This window comes from Cydia strobilella, chromosome 26, assembly GCF_947568885.1.
Source record: "Cydia strobilella chromosome 26, ilCydStro3.1, whole genome shotgun sequence".
Lineage (NCBI taxonomy): Eukaryota > Metazoa > Arthropoda > Insecta > Lepidoptera > Tortricidae > Cydia > Cydia strobilella.
Window position 1 is genome coordinate 7355992 of NC_086066.1, and position 20423 is coordinate 7376414.

Below are 20423 nucleotides of genomic sequence, written 5' to 3' on the forward strand. Positions count from 1 at the left end.
GGCTGTGAGAGTAATATAACTTGTAAAGCTAAGTACCAACCTAAAGGCGGGATTGCACCAGTGTGCGACACAAGCCCATTCAGTACAAAACCGGCCAAGTGCGAGTCAGACGTATTTTATTCTGTTTTTAATATGTTATAGCGGCAACAGAAATACATCATCTGTAAAAATTTCAACTGTCTAGCTATCACGGTTCATGAGATACAGCCTGGTGACAGACGGACAGACAGATAGACAGCGGAGTCTTTGTAACAGGGTCCCGTTTTTACCCTTTGGCTACGGAACCCTAAAAAAGGAAGAATGTTTTATATAATAAGAGAACAAATCTAATTACTTTATTAAGTATTTTATTACATTACCGCGAGGTCTACAGCTCACAGAGACACCCAGTTCTTCTATTCTATTTATTTATTTATCTAGCTATCACGGTTCATGAGACAGCCTGGTGACAGACAGACAGACGGACGGACAGCGGAGTCTTAGTAATAGGGTCCCGTTTTTACCCTTTGGGTACGGAACCCTAAAAATGCTTGTGTTGTGCCGTACACTGCACGCTGGTGGAATTCCGTATTAACATTTGGGTTGTCACAATGTGATAAGTTTAAGATAATTCCCTAGGTTCAAATTATGTACCTACGATCAAGGAATTTAATTTCAGTACAGTCGCCATGAGATATATCGGAGCGGCCTAGGTGCTCACAAATATCTGAACACGCCTCTATTGTCAAGGCGCTAGGTGCGTGTTCAGTTCAGATATTTTGACCACCTCGGCCGCTCCGATATATCTGATGGCGGCTGTACCTAGATACCATTTCGTACCTTGTCACAGTGACAATAGTATGTGGTTCCTAGCGACTTTCATATTGTTTTTTTTATAACATAAACAAACTTGTGGCAAACAAGCATACGGCCCGCCTGATGTTAAACAGTCTTCGTAGCCTAACGACTGCAACTCCAGAGGAGTTACATTCGCGTTGCCGACCCTAACACCGCACCCACGTTGAGCTCTGGCAACCTTACTCACCGGCTCACAACACTATGAGCTATGAGTAGGGTCTAGTGTTATTTGGCTGTAGTTTTCTGTAAGGAGGTACTTCCCCAGTTGGGCTCTGCTCTAGATCTATTATTATTATTATTATTTATTCTATATTAAAGCCTACATTACATCAGACAGAAAAGTGCCGTGCAACCCTATCGGGTTTGTATCGACACTGCAGAATGACATCCGCTGTCCTGTGTCCTATCACACAAAGCGAGATGACATTTACAGTGCCTCTTTTGGGCGTAGTTTTCGGACGGGTTGTCATTTGACAAGGTACGAAATGGTACTGAAATTAAGTATTTTGGCTCTTCCTACGTACCTTAAGCAAATAATCTAGTCGCCATAAATAGTCATATTTTTTAATATTTTACCAGAATGGATGTTGTATTTACGTGTTTCAGTGTTCACACCTTTTTGTAAATAAATATTTTATGCGTTTCAAAAAACTGTTTTTATTTTTTTATTCGCTTGCAACTATAATAAATTGAAGGCCTACAAACTATGGAAGGTAGAGGTAAGGAAATGAATCTTCATGTATCAAAAAGTGACCGTAAAAAAAGTAAATAGGCGGCGCCACCATACACTGAAGTACCTAGACCATACACCTAGTATTTTATATAGATGTGCACCCGTGCGACCGTGAAAGACAGAACATACGCAATGCGACAAAATTAAAAACACGTTTTAACATTCCTGAAAACATACCAGAAACAACCTACGTAATTTGGTCGGGTTATTTGCCGCCCTTCCCCCATTTCATCTTTACTACCTAGCGCCACCGGAGAGATTAGGGACTATTATTTAAAGCTGAAAGCGGTCACTTTTGCAACAATTCTGCCATATGAGATTGGCATCCTTTCTATACCATCCATACTACAAACGTTGAGGTTACAGGCATTTGATAGATGGACTGTATCAAGGGCCTGACACTTGGATAGAGATAGTCTTATTGCGATTCCTATAAGAGGAAAGAGAAAATAGTGCCATGCTTTGTCCTTATCAGCCACCAGGTGGAATCATAGGTAGGAGGCGATGGCGAAATACCGAAATTTATAAGTGAAAGAGAAAAAAAATTAATGCTGCCCAAATTTTATATGTATATTCTTTCTCTTACCCCCGGTCACTCGGTGGCGCGTCTATAACTACTTGTATATACTATGTCTATGGATTGTATTGTTCCACCCAAGAGAATTAAGAAGACAGAGTACTCCATATATCAGTTTTGTTACCAAAACGACTATTATTTTCGTAGTCTACATCTAGCGTCAAGTAGCGGAACTATCAGTACTGCTACTCGACACTAGATGTCACATGTGTCGCGACTGACGAAAAATGTATTGCTCAACAATTTATAAATAAAGTGCTACTACTTAAAAAACACAAATAAAAAAAATATTCCATAAAATAATTTGATTTGTTCCCTAGTTGGAAAAAATACATAGTCATATGAATGAATTATTTTTTTTAGAACGCCATAATTATGACTATGAATATCGCCAACGCCATCTAGCCGAGTATAGGCCAAAGTTGTGGCGCCATCTATTCGAGTAGAACTTTTTCTTGATATTCCGAGGTACGTTTTTTTCTTAGACTATACTTATCTTATATAGAGTTACATATATCATTGCTTTTATTCAAAAATATATTCCATTTCAGACTTCATAATCATATATTAATAACGGGTCACTCACGTATTTTAAGTCTGCGCCGGTCCGTCACCGTAAACGCAAGCTTCTGATGACACTACTCGGTACGGAGTGAAACATGTCGAGGGTTTTTCGACTTTAATATATTTAATAATATTTAATAGGTCTGTGTCTCACGGAAGTTTTGTTATTAAAATTCATAATCATATGACTAGATTGGTAAGATATTTTTAAGTGAATGAGCAATGCACACCAGTTTTTGGGGGTAAATGTCAATAATACGACGTAATTATATTTTTATAATTTATTTAACTTAAACTATTCACAATTTATTTAATATCTCGCGTTTATATTAAAGTCGCATGCAGTTAAAACCAAAAATCTCTTTCAACACCTAAAATGTATGACAATTTATATGTATGAAACGAAAAATCTAATAAACGAAATAAAAAGTAACACTGTTGAAAACCCTATTTCCATTCAATTTGATATAATATTAACATAATTTTAATTCATAGGTTTTTTTAATTTCTTCTTTTAACTTTTTACCACTGAATAGATCAATATGTTATTTTCAACTTTATTAAATTATACAATATAGGTACAATCGAAAATTATACATAAATATACATACGGACAAAGTAAGTACCCAAGAATATGTATTAATGAGGGCTATCGTTTTTTTGCTCACCAGTTGGCGCCTCTGTTGATGGTGGTCCAAAAGACTAAAGAACAGCTGTCAGTCATTGAAGTGACAAGTGACATTTGACATTTCTAACTATGGAAAAGACCACCATCTACACTAGCGCCCCTAGCGGCGAATTCATACGCGTTAGCCCTCATTCAATGTGATCAGATGTTTTTGTTCTTTTGTCTACGTATATATATTTTCAATTTTGACTACTATTTAAACAGGCAGTGAGATGATATTAACAATTAAATAATAAAAATCAAAATGAGACAGCTCAATAAGTAAAAGTTAAAAAACATATCTACAGTACAAAAACTTATAGCAATTAACTGGTCTGTCGTTATACAGGGTTAAAAAATTAGTGCATTAATTGCCGGAGGTTTTTGGATTATACTGAGCAACTTTTACTATGGGACCAACCACGAAATCGCGAAAAAAATGGCTGTTTCATAGATTTTGGCTGGTCCATTTTCTATGGGAGGGTAAATTTTTTTTTCGGTAGTAGGTCCCATAATAAAAGTTGCCCAGTATAATCCCAAAACCTTCCTGGCAACGGGAATGAACTTATTTTTCAGCCACCGTATATAAGGTCAGTTAGTACAGTCGAAGGCAAAAATATCGATCCAGACAAATGGCTCAAAAATATGTGAACACGACTTTTTTGTCTGAGATGTAGGAGCGTACACATATTTTTGAAACTTTGGGAATGTATATATATTTATGCCCTTGACTGTACAAGTGCGGCCATGCGGTGAATGCATTCGATTAGTACAAGATGTCACAGTGAACGCACTTTTCCCAATAGGGAATGGCATTTGGCCAAACTGGCAGTGAATTGTTTTTTAGTAGTACGCAGTCTATAACTATTAAAATTTATTGTACTATACAATCATCACCATCAGATATATGGGGCATTTTCTATGAAAAGGGACCTTATTGTCGATGGCGCTTACGCCGCACAGCGTCGCGCGGCATTGTATTTATATCGGAGCATCGTTAATAATGGCGTAAGCGCCATCGACAATAAGGTCCCTTTTTATAGAAAATACTACATATTTGAGCGGCAAGTGTTAAAAAATCTGAATAAGCACTGACAATAGAGGCGTGTTCAGATATTTGTGAGCACCTCGGCCGCTCCCATATATCTGATGAACTTTAAACCTTAAATGCATATGGTATCAAAATGTATATCTATAAAGTTATATTATATGAAGATAAGGCATATCTGATACCCTAGCATTGTAAGTTAAAATAAATTTATTTGCCATAAAATAAGTAGTTAATTTATTTGCCATAAAAAGGTCGTTTCATATCAGAACCAAAAATTATGTGAAGATAAATTATGCGAAATCGAAATTATGAAAACACGGATTTGAATAAGTCCTCAACATAAGGTAATTTATTTTAGGAAAAACGAAAAGATATAAAATTTTATAATAACTTAATTTTTAACACCAGACAACAATACTATTGTCATATCGAAATCTTCAAACTATCCATTTTTAACATACGCCTATTTCATAATAATATAATTCTAGAATTATAAACAAATAGGTATTTACAACTTAATAATAATTCTAGTAAGCGTACTTTCTCGAATATTCATTTTATTCTTTGTCGAAGTATATGTATTTGTGTAGTTTCCAAGCTAAAACTCCCACTTTGTCGCTTGCCAAAGACACTTTGACAGGTTATTCATATAGAAATACAAGCAAATCTCGTCCTTATGGTAAAGCGACAAAGTGGGACCTTTGTCTACACTACACATTTTTCGAAATTTTGATGAGTTTGACATAATAATAGTTTATCATAATTTTGTTCTAATAAAAACATAACTTCGACTTTGAACATATTTGTGAACTTAAAACGAGGTTGTCATAATCTCTTATTGTATCAATAATAATATATCTTCTCTAACTTATCATATAAAGCGTATTTATTAATAATATTGCCATGACGAACAATTTATTTACTTGTTTGCAACATTTATATTTAATTTTAAAACGTCAAGCGTGAGTTAGACTCGTTATTTATATTTTCGAATAAAAAAAATCAACATATTAGCATAATAGAGGTAGTCTAAGAAAAAAACGTACCCCTTAGTTTGACATTCATAACAGATGGCGCTGTACTACACCATATGTTTTGCGGCATAGACATAGTATAGTAGTTATAGACATGAAACCGAGCGACCAGGGGTAAGAGAAAGACATATTCATGTGTACAGGTTAATGTATGGCAGCATAATCCTTTTTCTCTTTCACTTATAAATTTCGGTATTTCGCCATCGCCTCCTACCTATGCTGCCATAACCCGAACATGAAAAAAAACCCGGTCGGTGATAAGGACAAAGGGTGGCACTATTTTCTCTTTCCTCCTATAGAAATCGCAATAAGACTATCTTTCTCATATTATATTTCTCTATCAAAGAGTGTCAGGCCCAGTCAGGCCCTTGTTTTGCGGTCACTGAATTGTCAAACGTCAACTTTTGACAATCAGTTACCGCAAAATGTATGGAGCTGTACAGCGCCATCTCGTACCTGTCAAATTCGAAGCACAAAATTGTCTTAGATTTTACGCATCTTAATCAATGTAACTTTGTTAGCATTAAAGAATACACTGGAAATAAGGACATGAAATAGTATAAAATTTAAATAAATATAACTATTGCAAACAAGTTGAAGATAACTTATACTTATAACACAAATACCATAATTTCTAACAAGTTATTTACAGTTTTTTCTTGGTTTTAAAACGGCACATTTTTTTATTAAAGCTTTTCACCTATACAAGTATAAGGGAAGGGATGGGATTAGGTAAAACCTTGACAAGAAAATTGTGGAATTTCTATAGGGAGCGTGAACTATAGGGGGCAGCACAGGAGTCGTCAGACTTTTGGCGCGGGGCGTAAATGTGAAGTTTATGCTTCCGATGTAGCCCACAAGATGGCAGAACCTACTATGCACAAGAAAACGTAAGAGAACGGTAGGTGGCAGCACTTGCTTTGGCAATGTACATGTTTATATTTCCGATTCAGGTCACAAGATGGCAGACCGTCGAACGCGCACGGTCCCTATTCTATAAACAGTAAAATAGATCTGTATCTAGATTCCTAGTTTTTTCTCCTATTTTTGCTTTCCCTAATACTTTTAGGTATAATGATCATTTGTCCTAAACTTGTAGTTGACTCCATCATGAAAAGGATGGAAAATTCGTTTCCGTGGGGTTCACAGTTCTAACCTAACCTACTCTTCAGGCAACTATGGCAAGTAATTGTTATGCTAAATGATCATTATGTTAAATACCCATTAGGACAAAACGGTTAAACCAAGTGATTTTAGAACATTAGTTTTTAGGAATGTAGGAGACCCAAGTAAAATAGCTTTGTTACTTAGACACTGACAGACAAAGCACTAACTAAAGTGAAGGAAGGATCATGTTTTTTTTTATGATAAGACGAATAGTCGGATGGTAAGCAAATTCCCGTCGCCCATGGACATCTGCAAGTGCGTTGCCGGCTTTTAATATGGGAGTACGCTTTTCTTCAATATTTGAAGGTTCATTCCACATACTGATAATTGATTCGCAATATAAGGAACATAGTAGGACCAAGCTTACTCTGCACAGATTTTGTGATAATATGAAAACGTCAAATTAATAAAATATGACTTTTACTGTGCGAAGCGCCCTATTTCCAATATAGAATAAACACCTAGTGTTCTTGGCAGTGAATGCTTAAAGGCCTGTGCACACCAAATGCGTGTGCGAGTTGTAATATACAGATCTTTATGGGAGACGGCACACCGCTTGCGATACGTGTGCGTGTACGGCTTCAACATTTTCTCTACGCACACGCAGAGGGTGTGTTCTGGCCTTTATACTGGCACTTCCCAACTGTCACGTCAATGAATGTGCAGATAATATGTAACAATTCACATAAGTTTCTAAACAAGGTTTATACCAAGTGAAAGGTTCTGATAGGACACTCAAATAAACATATCCGACAATTTGTATGTATGTAATTTGCATACAAATAGGGAAGTTCAATTTGAATTGGACAAATTCCCGATTTTCCTAAACTACAACTATATTGCGTCATGAAAACTTACACTATGGCGTAACTAAGATAGGTGGGATATACTTTTTAAGCCTATTTTTGTACTAAAAACTTAGTTTTTAACAATAATATGGCATTTTTCGTATTTACAAATTTGAAATTAAATTTAGTGTTTATATTAGAGGAGTCTTATATATTGCTTTACCAATTAAGTCTTTATAAGACCATGGTCTACTGAAAAGACCAAGTATACTAACGGTCTATTCAGTAGACCAGTCTTTCAAATAGACCACGCAACTACTCTAAAATCAGACCTTTATCAATAATTTTGAATTGGTTTAGCGACAAAGGGGCCTAGCCAAAATTACAGTCGTACATCGACAAACGCCAAACGAATGGAAAAATAGATCGGGATGACAGATGCCACAAAGTCACGTGACTATTTCCAAACATTATGACTTTCGATTGATGTTTTCTATCAATGATGTCATCTTGGCTAGGCTCCCTGAACTCGTGATCGGATTCGAACGTCTCATGCTACTAAAAGACCTCGGGTCTTTCCAGTAGACCATCATCGTTTAGTATTTCAGATTAACCTTCAGTAGTTTATCGTAGGTTTTTTAAGTAAACGAAGCTATAAAAGCCAGTCTGTACGAAAGACTGTAGATTTTTTGTGTAGACTAAATCCAGAAAAGCTAATCTTAACAAAAGATCGTCGGTCTTTCCAGTAGACCCTCGGTCTTTTCAGTAGACCATCGGTCTTTCCAGTAGACTAAGCTTTTTTGTCCTCTAAAACAGCAGCCGATTCCTCCTATGATGCGTAGAAGACGAGGGCTGCTGCACAGAGCGGTGTCGCCTCAGCAGGTCCCTGTGTTTGGGATCCAACATGGCGGTGTATCCGGCCGGCGAGCAGAGGTCCGGATGTCGCTGGTAGAAGGCGCGGTAGCCCTCGTGGAGGAGATAGACCTCGGGGTAGTGGAGAGAGGGGTAGATCTCCTTGTTCTTCTCGCGGTCGGAGGAGCGGAGGAAGCGAGAGCTGGAAAAAGAGAAAAGATTTAAAATAAAGTATTATCAACAAATATAACTTGAAAAAGGGTATAGATAGAGCCTTCGACAGAGTAATAAAATTACATCAAATAACTTAGTAAGTTATTACGTTATGTCACTGCGTCCTTTTCCTTTGACATATTGAGGAAAGAGATGCAAGTAGCGATAACAAACCACGGAAATGATTGTTCTTGTAAATGATGGCGGTTGGCGGTATAACGCTTTTCTTTTATCAAGAAAAACATGATAAATATAGAAATTTAATAGAAATATGGTATTCGTGTTTATAATGGTCTTTTGAGTAGACCGATGGTCTTTTGAGTAGACTAAAGGTCTTTTGAGTATACCGATGGTCTTTTGAGTAGACTAATGGTCCTTTGAGTAGACCAGTTTAAAAAATGCCTTGCATAAGGACTACTTACAGCTTAGGTCCTCTCTCCAGGGAGAACTCGCAATGGAAGACCAGCACCTTGCCCTCAGGCCTCGGTCCCTGGACGAGGGACAGGATCTGTGTGGGCGTGTACAGGTTCTGTGCTCCGGTAATGTGGCCGCCTTCGAACTCGTAGGGGTAGCGGCAGTCGATCACCTGGGGGAGGGGGGAGGGGTTATGGCGTGGAGTAATGACGGCACAGATGAGTAAATAATGTCTAGTCGCTTCAATTGTTATGTGACCGATTTAAGGTGCCCACTGACTATCAGTCCGCCGGACGATATCGGCCTGTCATGTCAGTTAGAACAAAAATTTGACAGTTCCGAACAACTGACAGGCCGATATCGTCCGGCGGACTGATAGTCAGTGGGCCCCTTTAAAATTCTTTGCACATGTAAATTACAGTTTTCTACAACTAAAGTTGGCGAGCTTAAATGGACCATAACCATTTTTAGTCGCTGAAAAAGGTAATCAATTTGCTTTTTAGGGTTCCGTACCCATAGTGTAGAAACGGGACCCTATTACTACAAGACTCCGCTGTCCGTCTGTCTGTCTGTCACCAGGCTGTATCTCATGAACCGTGATAGCTAGACAGTTGAAATTTTCACAGATGATGTATTTCTGTTGCCGCTATAACAACAAATACTAAAAAGTCGGAACCCTCTGTCACAGATTATATAATAGCCTCTGTGCGCGAGTCCGACTCGCACTTGGCCGGTTTTTTGTTTATTACAAATATATTTTTCGGTACCCCTGGGGCCCGTTTCTCAAAAGCTTGTAGCTTGTAACTTGTAATACAAGTGGAAGTCCCTTTCTAACAAAAGCTGTCAAAAAGTGACATCCGCTTGTATTACAAGTTACAAGCTTTTGAGAAACGGGCCCTTGGAATGATTTTACAAGTCTATCCTATGGCTATGTAACTGACATGTAGTACTAAAAAAAATATTTGGTGAAAAAAAGTATCAATCAATTCGCTTTTTTTATTTGATGCGGATACCTTAGGCTATACTTACTTTTCACCTACTTTGAAAGAGGAAATACAAAAAAAAAGTAGTTAAAAGTTTTTTAAACTTTGATAAAAGAATGATTTTGTTTTTAGAAAACAATAATCGGGTTCGTTTTACCTCTGTTAATTCAGACATTTATTTATTTATTTAGAAAACAGCCTTTTACAAATATGTCATACAAAAATCCATTACTAAGGGCCTGTTTCACAACAAATAACTAATAACTTATCTGCCAGATAAAACTACCTTCAGTTGTAAAGGTATTTATCTACCAGTTAAGCTTATTTGGAGATTGTGAAACGCCAAAAATGACTTTATTCGTCAGATAAGTGGCAAGTAGCTTATTCAGAAGTTTACTTGGACATTCTGAAACAGGCCCTAAGAAAACTATTACAAAGAATTGTAGATAACTTAATTATAAATAAATAACCCGTTTAGTTTGTGTACTACACGCAAAAAAAGAAAGTACCAAGTGATTTAATATTGTCTTCGGTTACCGCGATAGTTACTCATCCCGACGTTTGGAACCCTTTACAGCGTTCGTGGTCAACGGGTGACTGAGGAAAAACTACAAAAAAAAATTGAATATACGCAATATAATCCGTTTTCATAGTTATTTCATAACAAGTGATTTATCAATGGGGTTGGCAACTGTCAAAGTTTTGCAGAGATGGCGCCATTATAGCTTGCCCCTTTTTCTATGAGATTTGTCTTAAAAGGCTGGCATCAAGGGCATTAAAAAAACAAAAATTTGACACAATTCTAGGGACTGACAGGGCAAGCTATGCTGGCGCCATCTGCTTATTATTTCGACCGGCCAACCCCATTTCTATAAAACAAAACAATATTTACCTGGAATTCAGTGACGTTCTGGAAGTCCCCCCGCATGAGGCCAGCCAGGGTGTCACACGAGATGCTCTTGAGGTCCGAGTGGTTGCCTCGGGTCAGCGGGAGGGCGAAGGGCTGGCTGAAGTCTCCGATCAGGTCCGGGTTCACATCCACTGTGGAACATATCACTTATTAATAAAAATAAAAGCTTGGTTTAAATAAGAACAAAGAGAATAGATAGTACAGATGGTTACTGTCATAGTAAATTTTGTAGTCACAGTTAATTTACTGCCATCTATCGACACAGGATTAGAACTAAAAATGAAAATGTATAAAAATATCAAAAAAATTATAAATATATGGATAAATGATTTTTTTATTTGTATTTATTATTTATATATGATTTTGACCCATGTTCTTTCACTGATGTGTTAAAATTGTTAAATATTAAACGACACCGTCAACGCCATCTAGCCGAGAATAGACAAGTTGGTAGCGCCATCTATCCGAGAAATTTTTTTTCTTGATTTCCGAGGCACGTTTTTTCCTTAGACTTTATTCGTCTTATACTGGCTATGCCGCGGACGGCCAGACAGACAAACATGGCTAATATTTTCTACTTAATAAAATAAGTATACTCACATCGCTCTAAAGCGGACATAATCGAAGCATTATTCTCAGAGAAGCACCGCTGCAGCACCGGCCTTGTTTCCTCGCATTTCCTCCTCTTACTCTCCCCGCCCTCCGCTGGCTCCGTTCTCTTCTGACTCCTCTTCTGCGGAGACTCCAATATGGACAGCAGAGACACCCTCGCTTTCGACTGGGCCGGGTTAAAACTTTTACTCCGATACAGCGGTTGCTTTACATTACTTATAACATTATTCTTAATCTGTCCGGATAGCAAATTATCAAAATTAGCTACTTTAGGAGAGTTCGATTCTTCGATATCTAAAAGTTGATCATCAAATTCGGATACAAATCCGCTTTCCATCGAAGTAGTGCTTTCCGAAGTGAATATCCTCTTCATGGAGTCCTTCGTCGGTGTCTCGCAGAATTTGAGAGATTTTTTAACCGAACCGGAACTTGAGCTTTTCTTGATGCACGGCGATGGGAATTCGAAGTTGTCCTCAAAGTTTAAGGCTCTCGCTGGCCCGTTGAAGGAAGTTGACTGTTCGGTGTCCACTAAAGGTGCTCCAAAGACGAAGCTTCCATTTATTTTCCTGTTGGAAGGATTCCGGCCTCTAGATATGATATCCGGGCTATCGGTGGAGATGATTTCATACTCGTTGCATTGATCGAATGTGTGATTATCAAATTCTTCCTCTAAGTCGTGGAGTGTGTCGAATTCCGGGTCTAATTCCTCCTTTTCAGGGACGACAGTGTCTTCAGTCTTAAAATTTTCTTTAAATGGCGTTTGGAGGACGTCTGTGAAGTCCAACTGGAAATGAGAAATATAACTTATTAATATGTAATATTAAAGTTATGTTAATATATTATAGTCAGAGTCCAAGAGGTCCTTGTTGTATGGGAGCCCCACTTAAATATTTATTTTATTCTATTTTTAGTATTTGTTGTTATAGCGGCAACAGAAATACATCACCTGTGAAAATTTCAACTGTCTAGCTATCACGGTCCATGAGATACAACCTGGTGACAGACAGACGGACAGACGAACAGACAGACAGACAGACAGACGGACAGTGGAGTCTTAGTAATAGGGTCCCGTTTTTTACCCTTTGGGTACGGAACCCTAGTTAGTTAGTTTTGCTGAGCATTTTCCGCAAATCGACATCCAAATGTGCCTATGTACGGAACCCTAAAAACGGATCGAAACATGTCGAGCGTTTATTCGACTTAATAATTATGTGAGTAACCCATTTAAACTAATTTTTGACGTGCTAAAATGACATCTCACCTTAGTCGCAGTCCAGTTCTCTTGCTCAAACTGGAATGGAGCCCTAGTTTCCTCCTCAAACTTCTCACTCTCCATCTTGAACCGGCTCCGCTCCTCGAAGATCCTGCTAATCTTCTTGAAAGACCGCTGGCTGCTCACCGGAGACTCAAACACTGGTGTATCAAGCAGCTTAAAGAGCGGAGAGCGGGTGAGAGAGCTTAAGTCTCTTTTCGGTGGCGGAGAAGATGTCGGTGTGAATTTTGGTGAGAAGTTCTGGAGTTCTCCGAGAGCTTTTCTTGGTGGCGGATTGAACGGTGACTTCTGGTTCTCATATGTGTGTTGGCTTTTGAAAGGTTTTGGGGTGAGTGAGAAGTCTCTTGACTCTATCCTGTTTTCGTATGAGAGACCTGGAACAGAGTATGGCAATGAATACTTTTGCCAAACGTTATGGTTATGTTAAATACGTTGATATAACGACCACCTGAATATAAAAAACTGGCCAAGTGCGAGTCGGACTCGCGTACGAAGGGTTCCGTACCATTACGCAAAAAACGGCAAAAAAATCACGTTTGTTGTATGGGAGCCCCACTTAAAATATTTAGTATTTGTTGTCATAGCGGCAACAGAAATATATCATCTGTGAAAATTTCAACTGTCTAGCTATCACGGTTCATCAGACAGATAGACGGACAGCGGAGTCTTAGTAATAGGGTCCCGTTTTTACCCTTTGGGTACGGAACCCTAAAAACAATTATAACTTACCAATATTAGGCGAGCAGTTCTCCTTGGAGCCCAACCTCCGTTTGGGCGGCGTCGGGGACTTGGGTGACAGGTTGAGGCTGTGCGGTTTCATCTTATACTTGAAGCTGCTCAGGAGCGCCTCATCGCGCCGCCGCTTGCTGGCGCTGTTGCCGCTGTTGATTGTGAACGTGTCCGTGATGAGGCTGGAATGATAACGTGGAAATTAGAGTGAGTTTTGAGCTTCCTTAGGGTTCATCCATTAATTACGTCACACGAATTTAGAGGTTTTTTTGACCCCTGGTGTGAGGTCACATTTTTTCAATGAAATCGGAAAATCGAATTAAGTATTATTAATATTTTGTCAAAATATTTTTAACAAAAGAAATATTAGTAATTTTATAAACCAAAACAGATTAGGAAAGAAAATTAAACGATTAAAAACGACTATCTATTTTTTATTTATTTAAACTTTATTGCACAAGCAAAGAAAAATGTACAAATGGCGGACTTAATGCCAAAAGGCATTCTCTACCAGTCAACCATTAGGTCAAACAGAGACATAAATGTTGGTGCAGGATAGATTCATGAATTATGACGAGAAATAGAACCAAAAAAAGTCAAATAATATATATATATATATATATAAACATAATAAAGTAAACTAACAAAATTATGATTAAATACTAATACTTATATGATATGATATCGATAATACTTATATGATATGATTATCGTTCTACTTGTTATTTAACTGTACAGCGAATAAAATAATTTAAATAAGTTAATGTGACGTCACAAAGTTTGTGACTCCCCCCTCCCCCTTGTCACAACATGTCACATTTTCTTGACCCCCTCCCCCCCCGTGTGATGTCATTAATGGATGACCCCTAATGCATGTTTTGATTAAAATAATAATGTCAATTAAACTTAAATTTAGTATAATTTTTCAATTTGCATGGCTTTTTAAAGTATAAATATGTATGGCTCTATAATTAATAATGTAACACCATTGTATACCACATTTAATGGCAAATAAATATAAATATTTTGTATTTTTGTACTTTGTATTTTTTGTATATTACTTTTTTAGGAGCGTGACAAGACATAGAATTCTTCCCTTATTTTTACAATTTTTTTATTAACTTGCAACTATGTAACTATGTTTGTACGGGTCAAATCTTGCAACTTAAATTTGACCAACTTCCCGGTTTCCGATGAAGCTGATAATTTGCATACATTTGACCTCTCCCTTGAGTAGGGAACTATGATAGCCACCCATGAGGCTGACATGTTCACCTAGAGTGTCCAAAGCCTCCATAAAAACCAGATTAAAAAAAAAAAAATGTAAGACGGGTGACAATGCAGTGTTAGGGTACCATCGAGCTGATCTGACGATGGAGACAGGAGATAGTAATAGAAATTCTGTGATAAAACAACGCAACCTAATTGTGTTTGGGGTTTTTAGAATTGTCTCGATGAGTATTAGTTGCCTGTGGGAAGGAAAGTACAGTCAGCGATAAGAGCTTATACCAAAAATATTTTTTTTCTCAAAAAAACATAATCAAAATGACTTTTTTACTTTATTAGTAAATTAAGTCATACACTTTTTGTAAAACCATTGACTTTATTAACTTTTGAATGAAAATGTTTACTAGGTGTTAGAAAAAATGTGACATTTTCAAACAAAAGGTACCACATTGTCGCTTGTCAATAAGGTTGATTTCAAATTGAAGCTATATGGAAATAGCGCCTTATTGACAACCAACAATAAGTACCCTTTTGATTTAGAATGGCACAAATAATTTAATTTATACTTTGCTCTCATAACTACTATATGTTCATATAAAACTGACTTAATTATTATAACAAAAGCAACTAAAGTATTATAAACAATTATAAATAAACATTCAGTAATAAAAAAAAATACATGTGAATATCAATCTTATTATTCAAGCAAGAAGATTCAATTTTCTTTAATTTGTTCAATTGAAAAAAAAATTATTAAGGGAGTGCATATAAAATGAATAATAATATAAAATAAAGAAGCAGATAAATAAATTATATACTTTGATGATACTATTATAAGGTTGTACTAACTTATTCTATAAAATTATACCTGCTTTTAACAATCCACAGTAGATACGAAGACACAAACTGGGTTTAATTGACAAAAAATCCAAATAGCCTTACCATTACCCACTACGGGTGTAAATTTAAACAAAGTGCAGCTAACAACAATAAAATTCTACCCTTAAGCTCATCGGGACCCTCTGCCATCAATATCGCCTATCAAGGGTCGTAAATAAATCGAAAAAACCAGTTCCTTACCTCCCAAACCCTTCTCCACTGTCCTACCTAGCGTTATTGTGTTTTATTTCACAGCGAAGATAACAAAAGATATCGAAAGTTTTTAAGGTTATGAGAACTGCTTTAAACCGAATTTTAAGGTCAATTTCTCGTGCGAACACTCGGAAATGATTGTCATGCACGATATTTCACTGCAATACACGTTTTTTGAGTCGGAAAGTGGGTTTTAACGAGAATGTTTAAGGTAGACAGAGATTATGAATCAGCTGAGCGATATGCGAATGCGATTCGCGCGCTTTAGTTTTTTTTCCATCGAGCTGTCAAGTTGCGTTTCGTTCGGAAACGCGTTTTGTTGCGAAGTTTTTCTATAACGACATTAATGGCTGTTTCACAGAATAACTAATAGTACTACCGTACATAAAATTCACTCCTTCACAAAAGTCAGATTTAGGTATAAAATTATACCTACACTCGCCGCCTGCAAGCAAAATTGAAACTTATAACCGCACACGAACCGTGAATCTTCTTTGCGCGCCGCAGTTTTATGACCGAGCTGTGAGTGTCGGCACGGGGTTGTCACTTGACAAGTTTTTGTACCTATACCTACTGATTTATTATTTTTAAGATAAATATGTAGGAACTACAAACGTTGATTCTGTAAACATAATCTTTTTAACCGGATATATAGGTAGTACGTCTGATTCTCACGGAAGTAGGTACGCCACAGAAGTACTTATTCCTTTGAAAATAATCGGTCAATATAGTACGGAATTAAAAAAAAAAATTTCTGCTTTCTAGTTCTTCCGTTTATTCAGACATCCGTAAACAGAACAATATCTATAGATTTAGGTTTCGAACAGTTTCGAAGGCATTATGTATTTTCAATTTTGCGCGAGTCGAGCAGCAGCCCATTGCCATACGCCTGCCCGGGAGGCGCGCCGGCCAAATGTACCTAAACTGCGAAGTGACACCCCCTTGGCTGTTTATGTTTATTGACTACGCGGCGCGAAGGCGCGAACGCGAGTGTGTAGTCGATTTCGCTGATTAGCGCCGGCTTCGCGTCGCGATTCGCGCACGAATGTGGAGGGCCCTTAAAATTTAATGATAAATAAATAAATAATCCATAATTTGAAAATCAGGTATGCTGTAATTAAAAACCCGAATTATAGATTAAGCGCATTTCAAACTCAAACGTTTTTGATTATAATTAAATCAATTTGATGGTTACTTATTTTGGTAGGTAAACGGTACATACTTACTCCATACTCCATTCTGTAGCCATATCGCTAGAATTCTGTTAATATTAAAGAACTAGATGTAAATGTCATTAACATAATCATTGCCTCCCTTTATTACGTAAAAGACGCTCAAAGAATTTAGCTTTTTATTGAATTATGTGCATTATTTACAATAGGTAATACGTTTAACAAGCAAATCGGTTACACGATCAATATTTATCACACAAAATAGGGTTGGGGTGTCCCGCATTCATTAGTATCGGTTTTTGAATAACCGTTTTGATTTTTTAACGGAAACTTTCTTGTTTTTTAGGGTCACTTACGGATTTTCTTCAATTCAATGATGATTTTGAATCGTTATTCAACTAATTTTAACAGTTGCAGCATATAAAAGTGTAATGACAATAATTTTTTCAAACATTGATCTCATTTATAGACAAAAAGAAAACAGAATTAGAGTTAGACCAAGCTAAGTTGGCACCGATTTTGATAGCACAGTGGCCCAGACTGGACAAGTGTTATTTTAAACATCAAACTTCTATGAAATTATGACTGATGTGTAGAACGGTATGGCGCGCAACTGTTCATAAAAGTGTAGAGCAATACGAGCAGCGGCGCTTAGAAGACTTGGATGCTAAGCGCCATCTCCGTAAGACGCGCCCGAAGCCTTCGTACACCTACACCTACAATTCAGCCGGCCAGCTCCATTGCGTAGCATGTAATCGCATCTTCTAAACCAAGTTTGGCTTCGCAAGCCACATTAGAGCGTTCCATGTTTCCCATTAAAAACGGTTGGAGTCGCCGTCGTCGGACACGGCGAGGAGGACATTATGATGGTGGTCCAAAAGACTAAAGAACAGCTGTCAGTCATTGAAGTGACAAGTGACATTAGACATTTCGAACTATGGAAAAGACCACCATCTACACTAGCGCCCCTAGCGGCGAATTCATACGCGATAGCCCTCATTTAGCTTGGTCTAACTCTAGAACTTAGAACTTTTACATTTTTTTTAAAGCTCTGCCGCAAGCTCTGATAGCAATCTGGTTGTGTACTAAAATTAAAGTTTGATTTGACCTACTTGGACAAATGTAGATTTAGATTATAAACTAGTTAATAAATGAACAGTGTAAAATAAAATTGCCATACGATAAATAAATAAGTTTGATTAGGCAGATTCGGTAGAATGGCCAATCAAAATGTAAATTTTTAGTATAATTTGGACATGTGTCTCATTTCAAACAGATAGAGATAACCATACTGTCTTTGTCTTACGCAAGTACAAGCACCCAAAAGACAGGTAGTGTTAGACCAAGAAAAGTGTTATTTACGTCATAATTTCATAGAAGTTTGACGTTTAAAATAACACATGCACTGCGTGTGCTGTCAAAATCTCTGCAGGCTTTTCTTAATCTTGGTTTGACTTCTATGAGTATAGTTTTTAGGATTCAGTACCCAAAGGGTAAAAACGGGACCCTATTACTAAGACTCCACTGTCCGTCTGTCTGTCACTCACCAGGCTGTATCTCATGAACCGTGATGTATTTCTGTTGCCGCTATAACAACAAATACTAAAAAGTACGAAACCATAGGTGGGCGAGTCCGACTCGCACTTGGCCGGTTTTTTTTGTTCTTATTTACTGACAAATTTGGTTTGCCAGACTGTATCCGGAATATCCAAGTGAAAGATAGCATGAATTGATTTTTTTAAACGGTTTATCGTCTACAATTGAGCGAAGTTTTTATCAGTGTATATAGTCGTCGACAATGAGTAAAACATCAACTTCAACGGTTAGCGACACCGAGGGTTGAACTCGGAGCAGGATTTCTGTCGTTGGACGACTTTTAGGCGGGTCTACAGTGACGGCAGCGGGTTTATAAGCGAAAGCGATTTACCAACTACAAGTTTGCAAAACATTCTTTACATTAAGGGTCTCCGGGAAGAATGGTTCTCCATACAAACGTAGTTCCGCTCTCATTTTAAAACGACTAGCTAAATTGCTCTGAAACTGTGTACTTACAATAGGATAAGGTATATCTATTTCTGTAATTAGATTATGTAGCTTCAGGTACCATAGTTAAAAAAATATGAGTATGAATACGAGTATGTTGCCCCAAAACTTATAGTTAAGATAAGATAATATTTTTTTGTCAAAATTGTGTAAAATTGTGTTATTTCTTATCCCAAACCGCAAAATCTGGCTGTCTGTTACCACTTCACGCCCTTCACGGTCTTCACACTTACACCGCTGAACCGATTAAGATGAAATTTAGTATGGAGACAGTTTGAGGCCCGAGAAAGGGCATAACTAGGATACTCTAAGAACAAATTAAATTACTTTCTATGAAAATATTTTAATTTGTTTTTTATTTCGGTTTATAACTAGGATAGTTTTTATCTATTATTCATCATCCCGCAGACGAAATCGCGGGCAGAGGCTAGTAATAATATAATCAAGTTACTTCGCGGGCTCTAGTATCCGCTCCCGCTCCCGCTCCTCTCGCCAGCGCGCGCGCAGCCTCGCCCAACAATGGCTGCATTCGGTGCACTTACCGTTTTCTTATCACAAGGGTGGTTTTTATAACGGCAAGGGGAGTTGCGGATTCTCAACGAATGCCGTTAAACTGTACTAACGGAATACGTGACTTCAGTCGGACCAAGCTAACTCTGCATTTGTAATAACAAAGTGTGTAAATTGGCAATGTCTTCATTAATGTAAAATTTCTATTAATGACGTTTAGAATGACACTCCCTCACTTAGTTTTATTCATGTCTGTGCGCGCTGCTAATAAGCACACAGTTCGCTTTTTTACTGGGTTTTATGTTTTAGTTTTAGACTGACTAAAATGCCTAGTATTTAAAAAAAATTAAGCTTTCGCTCGGATTTTGGTTTTTTATTAGGAATCCTCGGTTTGTGGAAATTAAGTTTTTTTTTAAATTATTTTTTTTAAATTACTCCATTTTGTCGAGCTTGTAAAATACCAAGGCGAATATACATATATCTTGAAATAGGTATATTACGAATACGAAAAGAATGTTGGATTCCTTAAGTAACTAAAAACCTTATTATTTATACAGGTTGATTAAGTGTTCAATAAAAAAGACATTTAAAAATCAATACCCCATCCTATTGTTAACAAATCAATATACAAACCACACCTAAAACCTATACAATTAAGGTTCAAAACCCTTTAACTCTCATAGTTATTTAAACCAGAGTACGTTACGTCTTTTGTTGGTCTTCAGAATCAAGTGCATTCATAATTTTAATATAACGCAAGTGACTATTGATCTCCGCTGCATTTCCAACCTTATTACATGTAATTTGGGTTTAAAATTATGTAAAAATTATCGGCGCTTAAGCAGAAGGATGCGCATGGGCAATATGGCGGTTGCAATGACTTGTTGATTGTTGATGCTTTGATGTGCTTTAATCAAACTAACGATCATGTATTGTGAGAACTTATCATTTAAAGGGACAAGTTATTTTAAAATA

The 20423-nt window shown here is 37.2% G+C and overlaps 1 protein-coding gene across 2 annotated transcripts in view; it reads right to left on the minus strand.

Annotated features, from left to right (window-relative positions):
- Positions 1–6625: 6625 nt before the first annotated feature.
- The window catches only part of LOC134753361 (M-phase inducer phosphatase 2-like), a 51247-nt gene continuing 37449 nt past the window's right edge, over positions 6626–20423 (minus strand). The window contains exons 1-7 of one of the 2 annotated variants that reach the window (XM_063689242.1): positions 15712–15968; positions 13405–13586; positions 12664–13049; positions 11391–12186; positions 10773–10921; positions 8906–9069; positions 6626–8472 (exon numbers count right to left, since the gene is read on the minus strand). In XM_063689242.1, coding sequence (XP_063545312.1) covers positions 8226–8472; positions 8906–9069; positions 10773–10921; positions 11391–12186; positions 12664–13049; positions 13405–13495 — 1833 coding nt within the window. In that variant the 5' untranslated portion in view covers positions 13496–13586; positions 15712–15968 and the 3' untranslated portion in view covers positions 6626–8225. Of the gene's footprint in view, positions 8473–8905; positions 9070–10772; positions 10922–11390; positions 12187–12663; positions 13050–13404; positions 13587–15711; positions 15969–20423 lie in introns of those variants that run through there. The other variant, XM_063689241.1, reaches the window with a different exon arrangement.